Consider the following 12,994-nt stretch of genomic DNA (forward strand, 5'->3'; position numbering starts at 1 on the left):
GTCTTTTCAGCTGTCCAGTTTGTTCCTCCTGATTCATTTTTTTGGCTGACAGCAGTTCTGTTGTCGTCCATCTGCCTCAAGGTTTGGAATGATGTGTGTTTTATTTTCACGACAGATATAAACAGCGGTTATATGAGTTACCCCAGCCTTCCTGTCATTTTGTGATCAATATTTTATTCAGTTTTGATCAATTAAATGGTTTATTTCCGCCTGTTATGGCCATTAAGCTTTCTCATGTTCCTACACACTCATCCCTGCTGTTAAAACATGGTTTTGTTTAAAGACAAAAAAAAAAAAAAATCCCAGCTGAAACATCTGGCAGGAACCGAGGCTCATGCCCACCCCAGGCCCAACCTGTCAGAAATCATACTCATCACAGTGACCTTTCACCCCATGGCCACGGCCTTCCGATCCTTTCACTGTGCACAGCCATCCAATCCGCATTCAGAGAGAGCAAGCTCTAGCCAATCAGATGCTGGTCTGGTCCCGGTGGAGCTGCGTGCGCCCGTAGCCTCCAGCAATGTACAGCCTGGTAACCACAACAGCTCGTAGTTTGGCTTAGTGTTGTTTTTTTCCTCACAACTGATCCAATCAAGAGTTCTGGATGAGGGTCAGTGCAGGAAACACTGCGGTGATGTAGTACAGTGTAAAATCTGGGAGAGTTTCATGTGATTTAAGATCTAATCAGAGGGTGAACCACAACAGAATGAGTACATATCTGTATTTAACTAGTGTGTGTGAGAGAGAGAAAGAGAAAGAGAGAGAGAGAGAGGGAGAGAGAGAGGGAGAGAATGTTGTGTTATTGACTGCAGAGTCTGCAGGACATCCTGGAATCCAGCTAAGTTATCAAGTGAAAAACACTCCAACCCCGGCAGAGTCAGCATCACTACATGCACTGAAACCCCATGCTGTCCCCCCGGCACACACACACACACACACACACACAAATACAAATCCTGGTCACATGCAACCCTCTGACACATTTCCTTTAAGCACACACATTTGGGACACTCCAGATTGTGGAAAATCTTGACCTCTGCAGAAAGAAATCGCTGCTTACGGAATGTTAAAGACCGGCTCTGCCTAAACACATATGTTTAAAGTTGATATTAGTCTAAAATAACCATAACATGAGTTTAAAAGGAAGGAAAGAAAGAAAGCTGTCTGTAATGCAAGATATAGTAGCTATGAAAATGGTATAAAAAAATAAAACTACAACTGTATTAATATAAGAAAGGTTTAGCAGGAATACTGTACGATCATACTAGCAAGCTTTCCTATTTGGTCGTTTTTTAATGCACCAACCGCTACTGTTGCTTGGGGGCGTGGCCTATCAAGCATTTTCTAAGTAACTACGATTTCTGCTCTTGTGTGTATGTGTAATAGCTGTTGAATCCCCGTGCTACGTCATGAGGTTTCCTAATAGTAATGATGACTTATAGATAGTAGTCTTATTCAATATCACAAGCAGCCCTCAGTAGCTTTTAGCACTACCATACAAACAACCTCTTTTAATCCCAACCATAACATCACTGATTGCTAACTAACATGCACAAAATGCGCTTAGCTTCATGTAACTATTTGTGTTGTAATCTCATTTCTCACAGCGATTCAACAAATAAGAACTGATTTAATGAAGCTGTAGCTAAAACAAAAAAACTAGAAATCCCTACATTAAAGAAGCATCAACACGGAGACGGGTATCAGGTATAGCGTAGGTCCTTGCTTGTTTGCCAAGATTCATACTAAAATGCTGTGAAACCAACAACTGATACCATGTGACATTATGTGACGTTCGCCTAGCAGATAGTGTCGCAGTAATAAGCAGGAAATGACATCACTTAATTGATTGAGAATGTGAACTGAAATAGAAGTTACCTGATAAAATATGTCATTTTAGCAGTAAAAGATGCCAACATCTGGTGCACATTCCCCTCCTCGTCACGTGAGTGAACCCACACCAAAATACTGACACTTCCGGCGGACTTAACCAATAAGCGAGGTAAGCAGCCGCTTAGGGCCCCTATTAGGAATATAGGAATTAAGGGGCCCTGACCAATACCAAGAAGCCTATATAAATCATATAGTACTTATTACTTTTCTATCATGTATTGTATGGTCTGTCTATATCCATTAAGATTTTAGCATTATTATTACATCTTTTCAAATGCGGGGCCCCCCCCATGATTCATGAATAGTGGAACATTCCTATCGTACTGCACATGCACGACATTCCCATATCTGGAATCGCTTAGGGCCCCCAAATCCGCCCTGCTTCCGGTTAATGTAGTTTTCAATTCCTGTCTATGGGGTTTATATACCACACACTCATACAGTTCACTCTTTGTGAAGTTTCGCCAATTTACCCGCCGTTTGTTTCCATTGATCTCGTTTGCTTTCCACGTACGTTTTCCTGTTTTTCGCTTTTGTCTTAGTGTATATTTGGATTTTTCGCCACGCTGATTGCTATTTTCTGGTTTCCCGACTCCGCCTGTTTCCTCTTCGTTCTCACGATTTTGCTCCGATTCCTTAATAAAACTCCGCACATGGATTCTACATCCACTTCACGAGCGCCATTGTTACAGTTTTCCCGTTTCCATGTCCAGCGTTGAATGTCTTCGTCACTCACAAGCTCATATGAAAGCAGACACTCAGGGTTTTAAGAATTTTTTATTTCTATTTTCTCTAGCCTTCTAGGGGCAAAACTGTCCTATAAAAGTTCCAAAAAACCCAAACGAAAACACAAATGGTTTCTATCTTCAAAGTAAATGCTGATATCAGACCAATTTCGCCTCTCTTCTTCTCTTTATTATCTTCAACCACTAAAATTCTGTGTAAGGTTATTCCCAACAGAGGGAAAAAACACTGATCTCACACAGACAGTGATTAAAAAAAATTTGATTTGTTTATACTGATTGAAAACATCCGGCAAGTCGATTTCCATTAAGCCGGCTGAAAGAGTTAAAGATACTAAAAGTCATAAACAGAAAACTATCAGCAACCAACATAAACAAAGATAAATAAATTGTTCCCTGATAACTTAAAACTAAGAAAGTGACTCATTTCAGTATCAGTATCAGTATCAGTGGGAACCAAAAACATACTTGGTCTGAAAAACTGAGACTGTTGCATCCTTAGTCTAGCTGGGAAAGACAGAACGAGAGAGAGAGAGAGAGGGAGAGAGAATGACAGAGCGGGGACCTTAATCAATACTTTGACTCCATCTCATTGTCTCCTCCTCTTTTTATACACGTCACATGACACCACGCCGTGAAGTGAGCACCCCCCCGCAGAAAGCCAGACAAAAAGACTCATCATGTAATGAGGGATGTGAAGTTCAGGAATCCATCACGATTCCTTCACCTCTGCTGCAGCAGACACAGGAACATACCTCAATCTCGGTTCCCCGGCTTAAAATCTTATTACACATACCATCCCCCTTGTGAATTTTTTTCTATATCTCACTCTAATCTAGTGAAGCCTCGTTTAGACAGCATTACTATGGTCCAAATTCTCATAGCCTCAAAGACGTCCCTCTGTTTATAGTCATCGCTCGGCTCCTTTCATTTTATCTGACAAGAGTGCAGAACTGGCCTCCTGGCTACAACACGACTTCCAGAAAAGACGTTTCTGTGAGACGTTTTGTCAGCTTCCCATTCTCACCAGCGTCCACAAATGTGCACTAAAATATCCTGAATGGAAAAAAATCATCGAATCCAAAAGAAAATGCCTTTTCCTGCTGGCCAAGGCAAACAAAGGAATGCATAAAAACCCCGCAGAGCGATCGTTATTGACACGTCTAAAAATAGCACCTTCCCTTTTATTCTCGTTATTTATTTATTTCCCTGTGCTCTCTCTCTCTCTCTCTCTCTCCTCTCAGCCCCTACTCCATACACACACTTCCAAAATTTAGCATTCAGTTGCCTGGCAACGCCGGCCTCAAAGGCTACTCGCCTGAACATGGGGGCCGCCGTCTCGTTCTTTTTTAAGGCACAGCAAATCAGTGTGAGGGAGGAAGCATAAAGAAAAGGGAAAAAAAAAGGAATAAAGTCGGATCAACCTCTTCCTCCTGCAGTCTCTCCAGGCTGGATTCCTCGGCGGCAGAGAAGCTAGTCTGAACACAGGCTAATTGCATAATCATCACAAGTGTTCACGTCCACTAGGGAACTGAAAGAGTCTCATTTCATATGTATAATACGGCTCCGCAGCTGAAAAAGCTCATTTGAGTTTAGTGCTCTCTTTTTGTCAGGCTGTAATTGACCTTCTGGACGTGTAATAACACTGGAAGAGCTTCATTTGGAGTGTCATTTACACTGAGCTCAAGAGAGCATGATTGGAGCTGACTTTTCTTTTTAAACTCAGAGGTTTAGCTGCTCTTTCAATAAAAAGCTCTGTTTGACTCTACGGAGGCGCAGTGCCGATCCGGACCCGAAACCCAGCATGGAAGAGCGGCTCGACTCATCTGGCAATCAGGAATCTGTGACTAAGGCACTATAAGTACACGCTGTTCCAGTCACTCATGGCTGCATCTGGACTTGTTTCTTGCATGCTGCTGGGGGCAAAGTGAGACCCCCACTGATCGATCACTGACATCTAAACGCTAATCAAACCACAGTCAAGCAACTCACAAACCCCATGCTATATACTCAGGATGTAACTCAGTACAAGCACATCGTTCTGAGAGAACGGACACCATGTTTGTTTCCTCTTATTCTTCTTGCTAGATGAAATCTAGTGTGCATTGAAAGCGCGCATTAACGTTCAGGGTTTATTTATGACACACTGACTGACAGTGCTGGTATTTCTGCCTACGGAGTTTTATCCTTTTGCCAGCCAGCTCTTCCTAATCATAACCCACTTAAGAAGAAGGCTAACGTGTTTCGTCTCTGAGGAGTAAAACAATCCCATTTTGCTGCTCCTGCTGCATCACCGGGCAGTGTAACACACTCACTCTTCCTCATACATGTCCACGATTGGCTAGTGCCTCTATGATTGACAGGGGAGAGAGAGAGTATGCCCCGCCTACCCAGAGTGCATGGCCAGTTTTGTTCTCTTGGCTCCTGACCATTGCTAATCCTCATTATTTTCTATTGCAACACCAGTGGCAGGGTACGTCTTGTGGTTTTAGGTAACGCCCACTTTTAAATCCGAATCCAGGTACAGCACACACACACATACATATAGCGTAACACACTCTTCAGCCAGCGTCTAAGATAAAACCAATCATTTGCACCTCCATTCCCCTTTTTGTTACTTCTTGTACTTCATTACCTAGGCACTTTACAAGTGTGAAATTGTCACAACACAAACCACAAACTAACATTTGTCTCTTTCAGGTTATCTTTGCAGAGCCTTGCTTTGTACCTCTTTATTGTAAGGAGGAAGCGTGAAAAAGGAAATGGAAATGTCATGACTAATTATTCTAGTTTGCCCACAATTCCTACACACCCCAGGACATTTACTATTTTTACTCATACAACCCCTGAGCACTGGGTAAGCTCTCTTACGAGCACACGTTATAATCTGCACTGCACTGTGACACCATGGGCAGTTATTTACCTTTTTGAGTTTTAATGTATTAATAAATTAATGTATTAGTAAGCGAAGCTATCTCTGTGCTAATGACCGGACCGAGACTGAGTGAGATGATGTAGTTTGCATGTGAGTGTAATGTACAATTTTTCTCCATCCAACACAGCTCCTGTAGCTGATTTATGCAATCACATGCATTTCTATTTATTATTATCAATTACAACCATAGACTCGCTATAGCTTTGCTAACATTCAGTTACAAAGGGATGAATGTTACATATTTTAATCGTTTACCTCGTTATTTTGTGTGATTAAATAGACATGTTTACAGAAGTATGCATGTATTCTCCCCTATGTGTTTCATCATTAATCAAAAACATTAGCTTAATGTGAAGCACCAATACCGAGAAAAAACACATTAAATGAACCTCATTCAGTTCTGATGATGAAAAAATAAAGCAAGTCACACGACTAATAAAATAACGTTCAGTAGAAACTGTCCATTTGCACGCTAGTCCACTCTCTTACAGCCCAAACGTGTGAAAATAAATGCTCGTTAAGATTAGCCGAAACACAACCTGCTCACTGGTGATGCAGAGATGGGAAAAGAAGTTCCTGGCTGGAAAAAAGACTAAAACGTATCCCAGTGGCAGATACCACTGTTAATAATATTAACTTCCGATAGTCTAATTAACGTTTCTTTTCTTCCTAGAAATTTCTCCATGAAGATTAATCCAACAATTTCTCTCTCTCTCTCTCTCTCTCTCTCTCTCTCTCTACAAAGGTACAGTATGTTAGCTATACTCAGTGTGTCTTATTATGTTTCATTAATTGTCAGAAACCAATCAGTAATGATTCAGTTCAGTCAGGTGAGTTGGTCATTCAGGCCTTAATATTAACAATGCGATTGTATGTAACCGGAACTTCGTAATTTTTTATTGGAATAACTCCTTCATTACTCACAAGGATCTTTTATTTTGTCCCCATGGGAAAGAGTTTTCTGGGATGAAAAAAACCCTTTAAAACTATTTTTTTCAACCTGATGCCACGAATATTCTACGAGGAAACTTCGTCAAAGTTTAATGAGGAATTACATAAGCACAAAAGTCTAGGATTCGAAACTGGATTTATATAAAGATTAAATCTACAAGGATTCTTCAGGTGGGAAACAATCAAAAGCAAATTTTTTAAGAACGCTCTAACCCAATGGAGAAAACGTTCATTGGCTTAATTATAGAAAGAAATCTAGTAGAAGCCTTAAAAAAACTGACAAGAAAGTTTTTCTCTTTTAGACGGAGCTCCAGGTTTAACAACAGTTGGAGCTTAAAGTACCGAAGAAGAAGAAGAAGAAGAAGAAGAAGAAGCCTTTCACATATATAGCACATTACAGCTCAGTGAAATGCTTTTCTTCACATATCCCAGCTTAGAAAGTTGGGGTCAGAGCACAGGGTCAGCCGTTATACAGCAGCAGTGAAGCAGGGAGGGTTAAGGGCCTTATGAGTTGGCTTAAAGCCATGATTTGATATGTATCTTGATGTAGATCTTTGAAACAGGAAATCAGGTCGAGAACGTGTTGAAAAACTTGTAGGATTTTTCACTGCTGTTTTTGCCTGTTGTGTTTACAAGCAGAGGTTTACAAGCATTGTGTGTTGGACTGGTAGTGAGCTATGGGGTCATTTGTCACTGTTTTGTTACACATTTTCCTTCTCTCTCTCTCTCTCTCTCTCTCCCACCGTGAGCCTCATGAGGCAATGAGGGCATTGGGCTTCCCACGGGGAAAAGAAAAAAAGTCTGCCGTTTAACAAGAGGCAGTGAAATAAAAGTATTGAGAAATGAGCTTTCTGGACCTCTCTCTCTCTCTCTCTCTCTCTCTCTCTCAAAAACACACACACACACTAATAAACCTCCAAACATCATTTCCTCATCATGCTATGCAAACACATTAGCTGTATATTAACTGCACTTCACAGCACATAGACCATCACAGTTAGCGCAGCTTGTCATGTTTTTGGAGTCAGATCAAATATGTGCAAGCTGCGCTGAAAGGTTTTGTAGGGAGAATAAGTACAAGCATAACAACAAAAAAAACCACACACACACACACAGTTCAAGAAGCTGCAGGACTACGAGAACACAGGCCGCATGTGTTTGTTGCTAATTAACGGCTGCTAGAGCATTAGATTGGATTAGCACAGTATGAGTCGGCAATTCGTTTAAGGTTGTTTACATTTCAATTTCTCTGAAACGTATTTCTGGCCACTTTTTTAATGATATGCTAGCTTCTTTGCGCCAACTTTAAAATGCTCTCCAACACCTTTTCTGTACTGGTTTCATGGATGCTTTAAGAACAATTACCACGAGCCGCTAAAGAAGTGAACAGGCTGCTACGAGCTCCATTAAGAAACTTGAAGAGAGTCTATACACTGTATGTGTGTACAGTATGTAAGGATTGTGTGTGTGTGTGTGTGTGTGTGTGTTTCAGGAGCTCATATAAAGGCTTCACAGTGTGTTAAGTTAAAGTTTTGTTCCTACACACTGAACCTCTTCTATTTACTCCCATCCATCATTCTGTTTACTCTCTGTTTTCTCTCTGCACATTTTTGGCAAGTTCTTGTATCCACTCCAGAACATTTTCTCTGTAACAGAAGCCAGCTTCACCCTTATAAGTTTGGACAAACACACAACTCCTGTTTGCCTCCACTGTTTGCCGGCATAAACCTTCACACACCTAATCATACACACAGCTGCAGCCGCACACTGTAACGGACAGACGGAATGATAATACCTACGACCTAACATGGCGTGTGTTTACGGTTACAATTTTCAGAGGTCGACTTCAAATTAAACAAGTATTCAAATATTTGTCTAGGTAACATTCTGTTAAAACAGACTCGTTCACGCCGTCTTCGTCTTCCTCTTCATCTCGGAGGTTTTTCCAAACACCGGGTCTTCACCTGTCATCTGTCAGACCTGGTCTTTGTAGCGTAATATAAATAGCTTAGATGACTATCTTACCTGCTCGAGGAGGTTCGAGAGTATGGTTCTCGACTCTGTCTTGCATCAGCTTGCGTCCAGTCCAGTCGAGGCCGGCATCTTCAGCGGGATCTGAGCTTGAAGATTCTGTCACTGTAAGACAATACGAGAGGAGAGAGTGGATCAGGACCAAACTCAATGATCACTGTGGAGTGTTTAGTAACTCACACGTCACAGACTTCTTTAGCATTTACAGCATTTGTGTATGGTTTGTTTTCCCCCTATTGTACTCACATGCCAGCCAGATTAAGAGGGTTTGGACATGTTCAGAGGAGGGAGAGTGAGTATATTGGTAGGAGAATGTTGGACATGGAGCTTCCAGGAAGGAGGCAAAGAGGAAGGCCAAAGAGGAGGTATATGGATGTAATAAATGAGGATATGAAGCTAGTCGGTGCAAGTGTTGAGGATGCAGAAGATAGGGATAGGTGGAGAAAGATGATTCGCTGTGGCGACCCCTAAAGGGAAAAGCCGAAAGAAGAAGAAGAAGAGTACTCACATGCCAATTCCCACCAATTATTCAGCTCTCCCTTATCATACAACAGCCACCAACCAGAAAGGGTTAGGGCTAACATGTGCTGGCAGTTTCTGAGACACATGAAGCAAAGCAAACTCTTTTTAAACTGCTCTTAGAGGAAAGTTCAATCTGCCCTCTTCCGCATACACAAGCTTACAAACACCCATGATTGGTTAATATCATCTGATTGACAGAGGAGAGAGAGAGGAGGCTATCCTTCCCACCCACATGAATGTGGTAGCTTAGTGGTGCTACCGATCGGAAGGTTGTGCATTTGGATCCCAGAACCAGCAAGCTGGGCCCTTGAGCAAGGCCCTTAATTCTCAATTGCTCAGCTGTATAAAATGAGATAAGTCACTCTGGATAAGGGTGTCTACCAAATACCGTAAAAGTAAGAAAGCACGGACAATTTAGTAGCTCTTGGGCAACTGTGGTAGCACCGGGATTCGACCTCGTGATCTCTGAAAGAACGCTAAAAAATTACAAGTTAAAATATTTTGAATGTAGTCAAACTGAGCTCCTATTAAAAGATTACAAATCCCAAAATCTTTATAAGCTTTCAATTTTCTTATTCTATTGCTCAGTTTTGAGCATCAATTTCTAGAAACAAGTCTTATCTTAAAATGATCTGCAAAAAGAATAAAATTATTTAATACTAAAACTTAACATATGCCCCCAATACTCTTTTATTTGGTTTACTATAATCTGACCAGATTCACGATATTATCATTGCTTTCAAGACTCCATCACCCCCCCCCCACACACACAGTATATTATTATTTTTTGTCTCATTTCCAGAATTCAGCTTCAACAATTTCCACCAGGTTTTCCACAGATCACCACAAATACAACATTATTATAGCAATTAAAGAAAGAGACAACAGCTGAAGCACAGCTAAAGCAGAAAAGAAATACATTAAAAATGTCTTTGAAGCCTGACAGCAGAAGAAGGAACAGAGGGAGGAAAAAAAAACACATTTACACACTGGATTATGAAACCAATCACTCTTTACACACACACACACACACACACACATACACACACACACAAGACGATCTTTATTTTTGCTCTGTGTAAGACATGAGTGGGTCGCTTGCAAACGCTTTTGACTTGAAGTAGTATTTTCATCGACCCTCTCGACTGATTTAACTCATCAGATGAAGAGGAACTAAAATGAACAAGGCAAATATTGAGCCTTGCAGTGGGCGCACTGATTCACCCTGGCACTCGGAATCACTGCGAGATTAATTGCGACAATCGGCCGCGGAGTTAAATCCATGAGTGATCACATGCTAATGCAGAGTACTGTTAAACAGTATGACCAGTTGATTTGATGGGTCACTACTGTGGTGAGTCAATGTTTCTGAAGCTGGGAAAAACATAGGGGGGGCTTTCTGGAAAAGCTGTCTTTAACTTGCGATATGCAGATAGACAGACAGACAGACAGACAGACAGACAGACAGACAGACAGATAGATAGATAGATAGATAGATAGATAGATAGATAGATAGATAGACAGACAGATAGATAGATAGACAAACAGACAGATAGATAGATAGACAGACAGACAGACAGACAGACATAGATAGATAGATAGATAGATAGATAGATAGACAGACAGACAGACAGACAGACAGACAGACAGACAGACAGACAGACAGACAGATAGATAGATAGATAGATAGATAGATAGATAGATAGACAAACAGACAGATAGATAGATAGATAGACAAACAGACAGATAGATAGATAGATAGATAGATAGATAGATAGATAGACAGACAGACAGACAGACAGACAGACAGACAGACAGACAGACAGACAGATAGATAGATAGATAGATAGATAGATAGATAGATAGAGCAAAAGTAGAAATTATGTACATCAATAAATAAGGCTATGTCAGTATGCACATAGAGAAGTATGTGCAAGTTGTATTAACAGCATATAAAGTGTAAAGTAATTAGATAGACAGACAGACAGACAGACAGACAGACAGACAGACAGACAGATAGATAGATAGATAGATAGATAGATAGATAGATAGATAGATAGATAGATAGATAGATAGATAGATAGATAGATTAGGGTAATCTATGAGTTAACAATTGTGTACAGTCTAATTATATTTTACTGAGAAGATGTTGTAGAATGTACAGACTGGAGCAGAACTGTAAGGTGGTGAAGTTTTAGTGAGACGTGAGTGTCCTAGTGGTGTAGTGTAGACTTCAGTCGATTTATAGTTGTAGGGAAAAAACTGTCCCTGAACCTGCTGGTTCTGGCGCGGATGGTCCTGTATCTCCTCCTGGATGGAAGGAGGTTGAACAGTTTGTGACTAGGGTGGGAGGAGTCCTTGATTATTTTCAGCAGACATCTGCTGTGGTGAAGAGACTCGATGGCAGGCCGTTGGGTGCCGATGATGCGTTGGGCGGTTTTCACATCCCTTTGCAGAGATTTTCTTTCACACACTGTGATGGAGCTTGTCAAGATGCTCTCAATAATGCAGCGAACAAATACAAATTGGTCAGGAATAATAAAATGAATAAAACAAATGATATGGACACTTGTTGAAACATGGTTCCATATATTAGCCTATGTGTATTTGGATAGTTTGAGCTCATGTTCATTTACCAAATTCAGACAAAAAAAGAGCTGAACTGATCTTCTCTACATATCTATGTGTATGACGAGGCACAAGAGGCATTATGGGTAAACTGGTAACTTACAAACCAATATGTCAAAAGAAGTTTAAAGGCAAAAAGTCGGCCCTAGAGTTTGCATTTTAACGTCAAACCCGGACGCCACTAGAGACGGATCTCTCCATGAATGAACACACGTAGTGGTGTACACAAGCCTGTGGTCCATCAAGACAGGGATAGCGGCTTCGAGTCTCTTTCCAACCACACGCCTTCGGCTTCAGTGAAGAGTCGTTATTTTAGGAGCGGCACATTTTTATTCTTATCACCAGCCGATCTTTTGGATGAAACCCAGAATGAATATTTCTCTGACTATGAATCCTGCTTGAGTGGGTGAATTATTTATGTAAATTATTTGTGAGCTGCTCAATATAAAAAACAACAGGATAACAGCGCAAACACAAACAAGAGTCATTTTCAGTTCCTTGTGCAAACATTCACACACACACACACACACACACACTGATCTCTGAGTGACCAAAAAGAAAACATTTCTAATCTTTCTCAGTCTCCTTACTCGATGTACTTTATTTGGACCCTTCATTTTGCCAAGCTATATATGGAGAAAATCTACAGCGCGCTTTTGTGCCATCGTTCCATCATCACACATGGACAATAAAAATGAAACATGGCGCTTATCGCCACACACGGAGACCGGCACGTCTGTGGCAAGGTGGGTATATTTACCCGCTAAGTGATACACATCATCAAGCCGAGACAGAATGGAGGAGGGAAGGGATGGAGGGAGCGAGGGATGGATGGAGGGGGGGTCGCAGACGGAGACACGGCGAGGGAAAGAGAAAGGGAGGGAGGGAGGCATGGACGGGAACAGACTGTTCTGTTATCCAGATCTGTTTAATGATCATCAGGTAGTAGCCAGAGCTTGTTCTTTTTCGTTTCCTTTTACAGTTTCCAGGATTCATCTACGGTTCAGGAGAGCGTGGTGGTGGTGGTGGTGGTCACTCTTCAGCCAAGAACGGTGCGCCGCCGTGTCTTTCATGCTGCGGGCGTGAAGAGAACGTGGCCCCGAGCCATATGCAAGTCAAATGAGCCCCGTGAACATCAGCGCACGGCAGACATCACATGCATAATAAACACACGCTTTTAAAAGGTTCTTCAGGAGCGGTGGGGTTTGATTCTGTGGATGATTAATGATTCAATGAGACATCCTGAACAGTGAAACTCCGTACTGGGTGAAAGATCCTTTTTGTAACTTGA

At 41.3% G+C, this 12,994-nt stretch overlaps 1 protein-coding gene across 1 annotated transcript in view; it reads right to left on the minus strand.

The window, feature by feature from the left end:
- LOC131348155 (sodium/potassium/calcium exchanger 3) overlaps nt 1-12,994 on the minus strand; it is a 44,669-nt gene that overhangs the window by 25,429 nt on the left and 6,246 nt on the right. The window contains exon 2 of the mRNA XM_058382835.1: nt 8,548-8,658. Within this exon, the coding sequence (XP_058238818.1) occupies nt 8,548-8,658 (111 nt within the window). The remainder of the gene's footprint in view (nt 1-8,547; nt 8,659-12,994) is intronic.

Source organism: Hemibagrus wyckioides, linkage group LG28, assembly GCF_019097595.1.
Source record: "Hemibagrus wyckioides isolate EC202008001 linkage group LG28, SWU_Hwy_1.0, whole genome shotgun sequence".
Lineage (NCBI taxonomy): Eukaryota > Metazoa > Chordata > Actinopteri > Siluriformes > Bagridae > Hemibagrus > Hemibagrus wyckioides.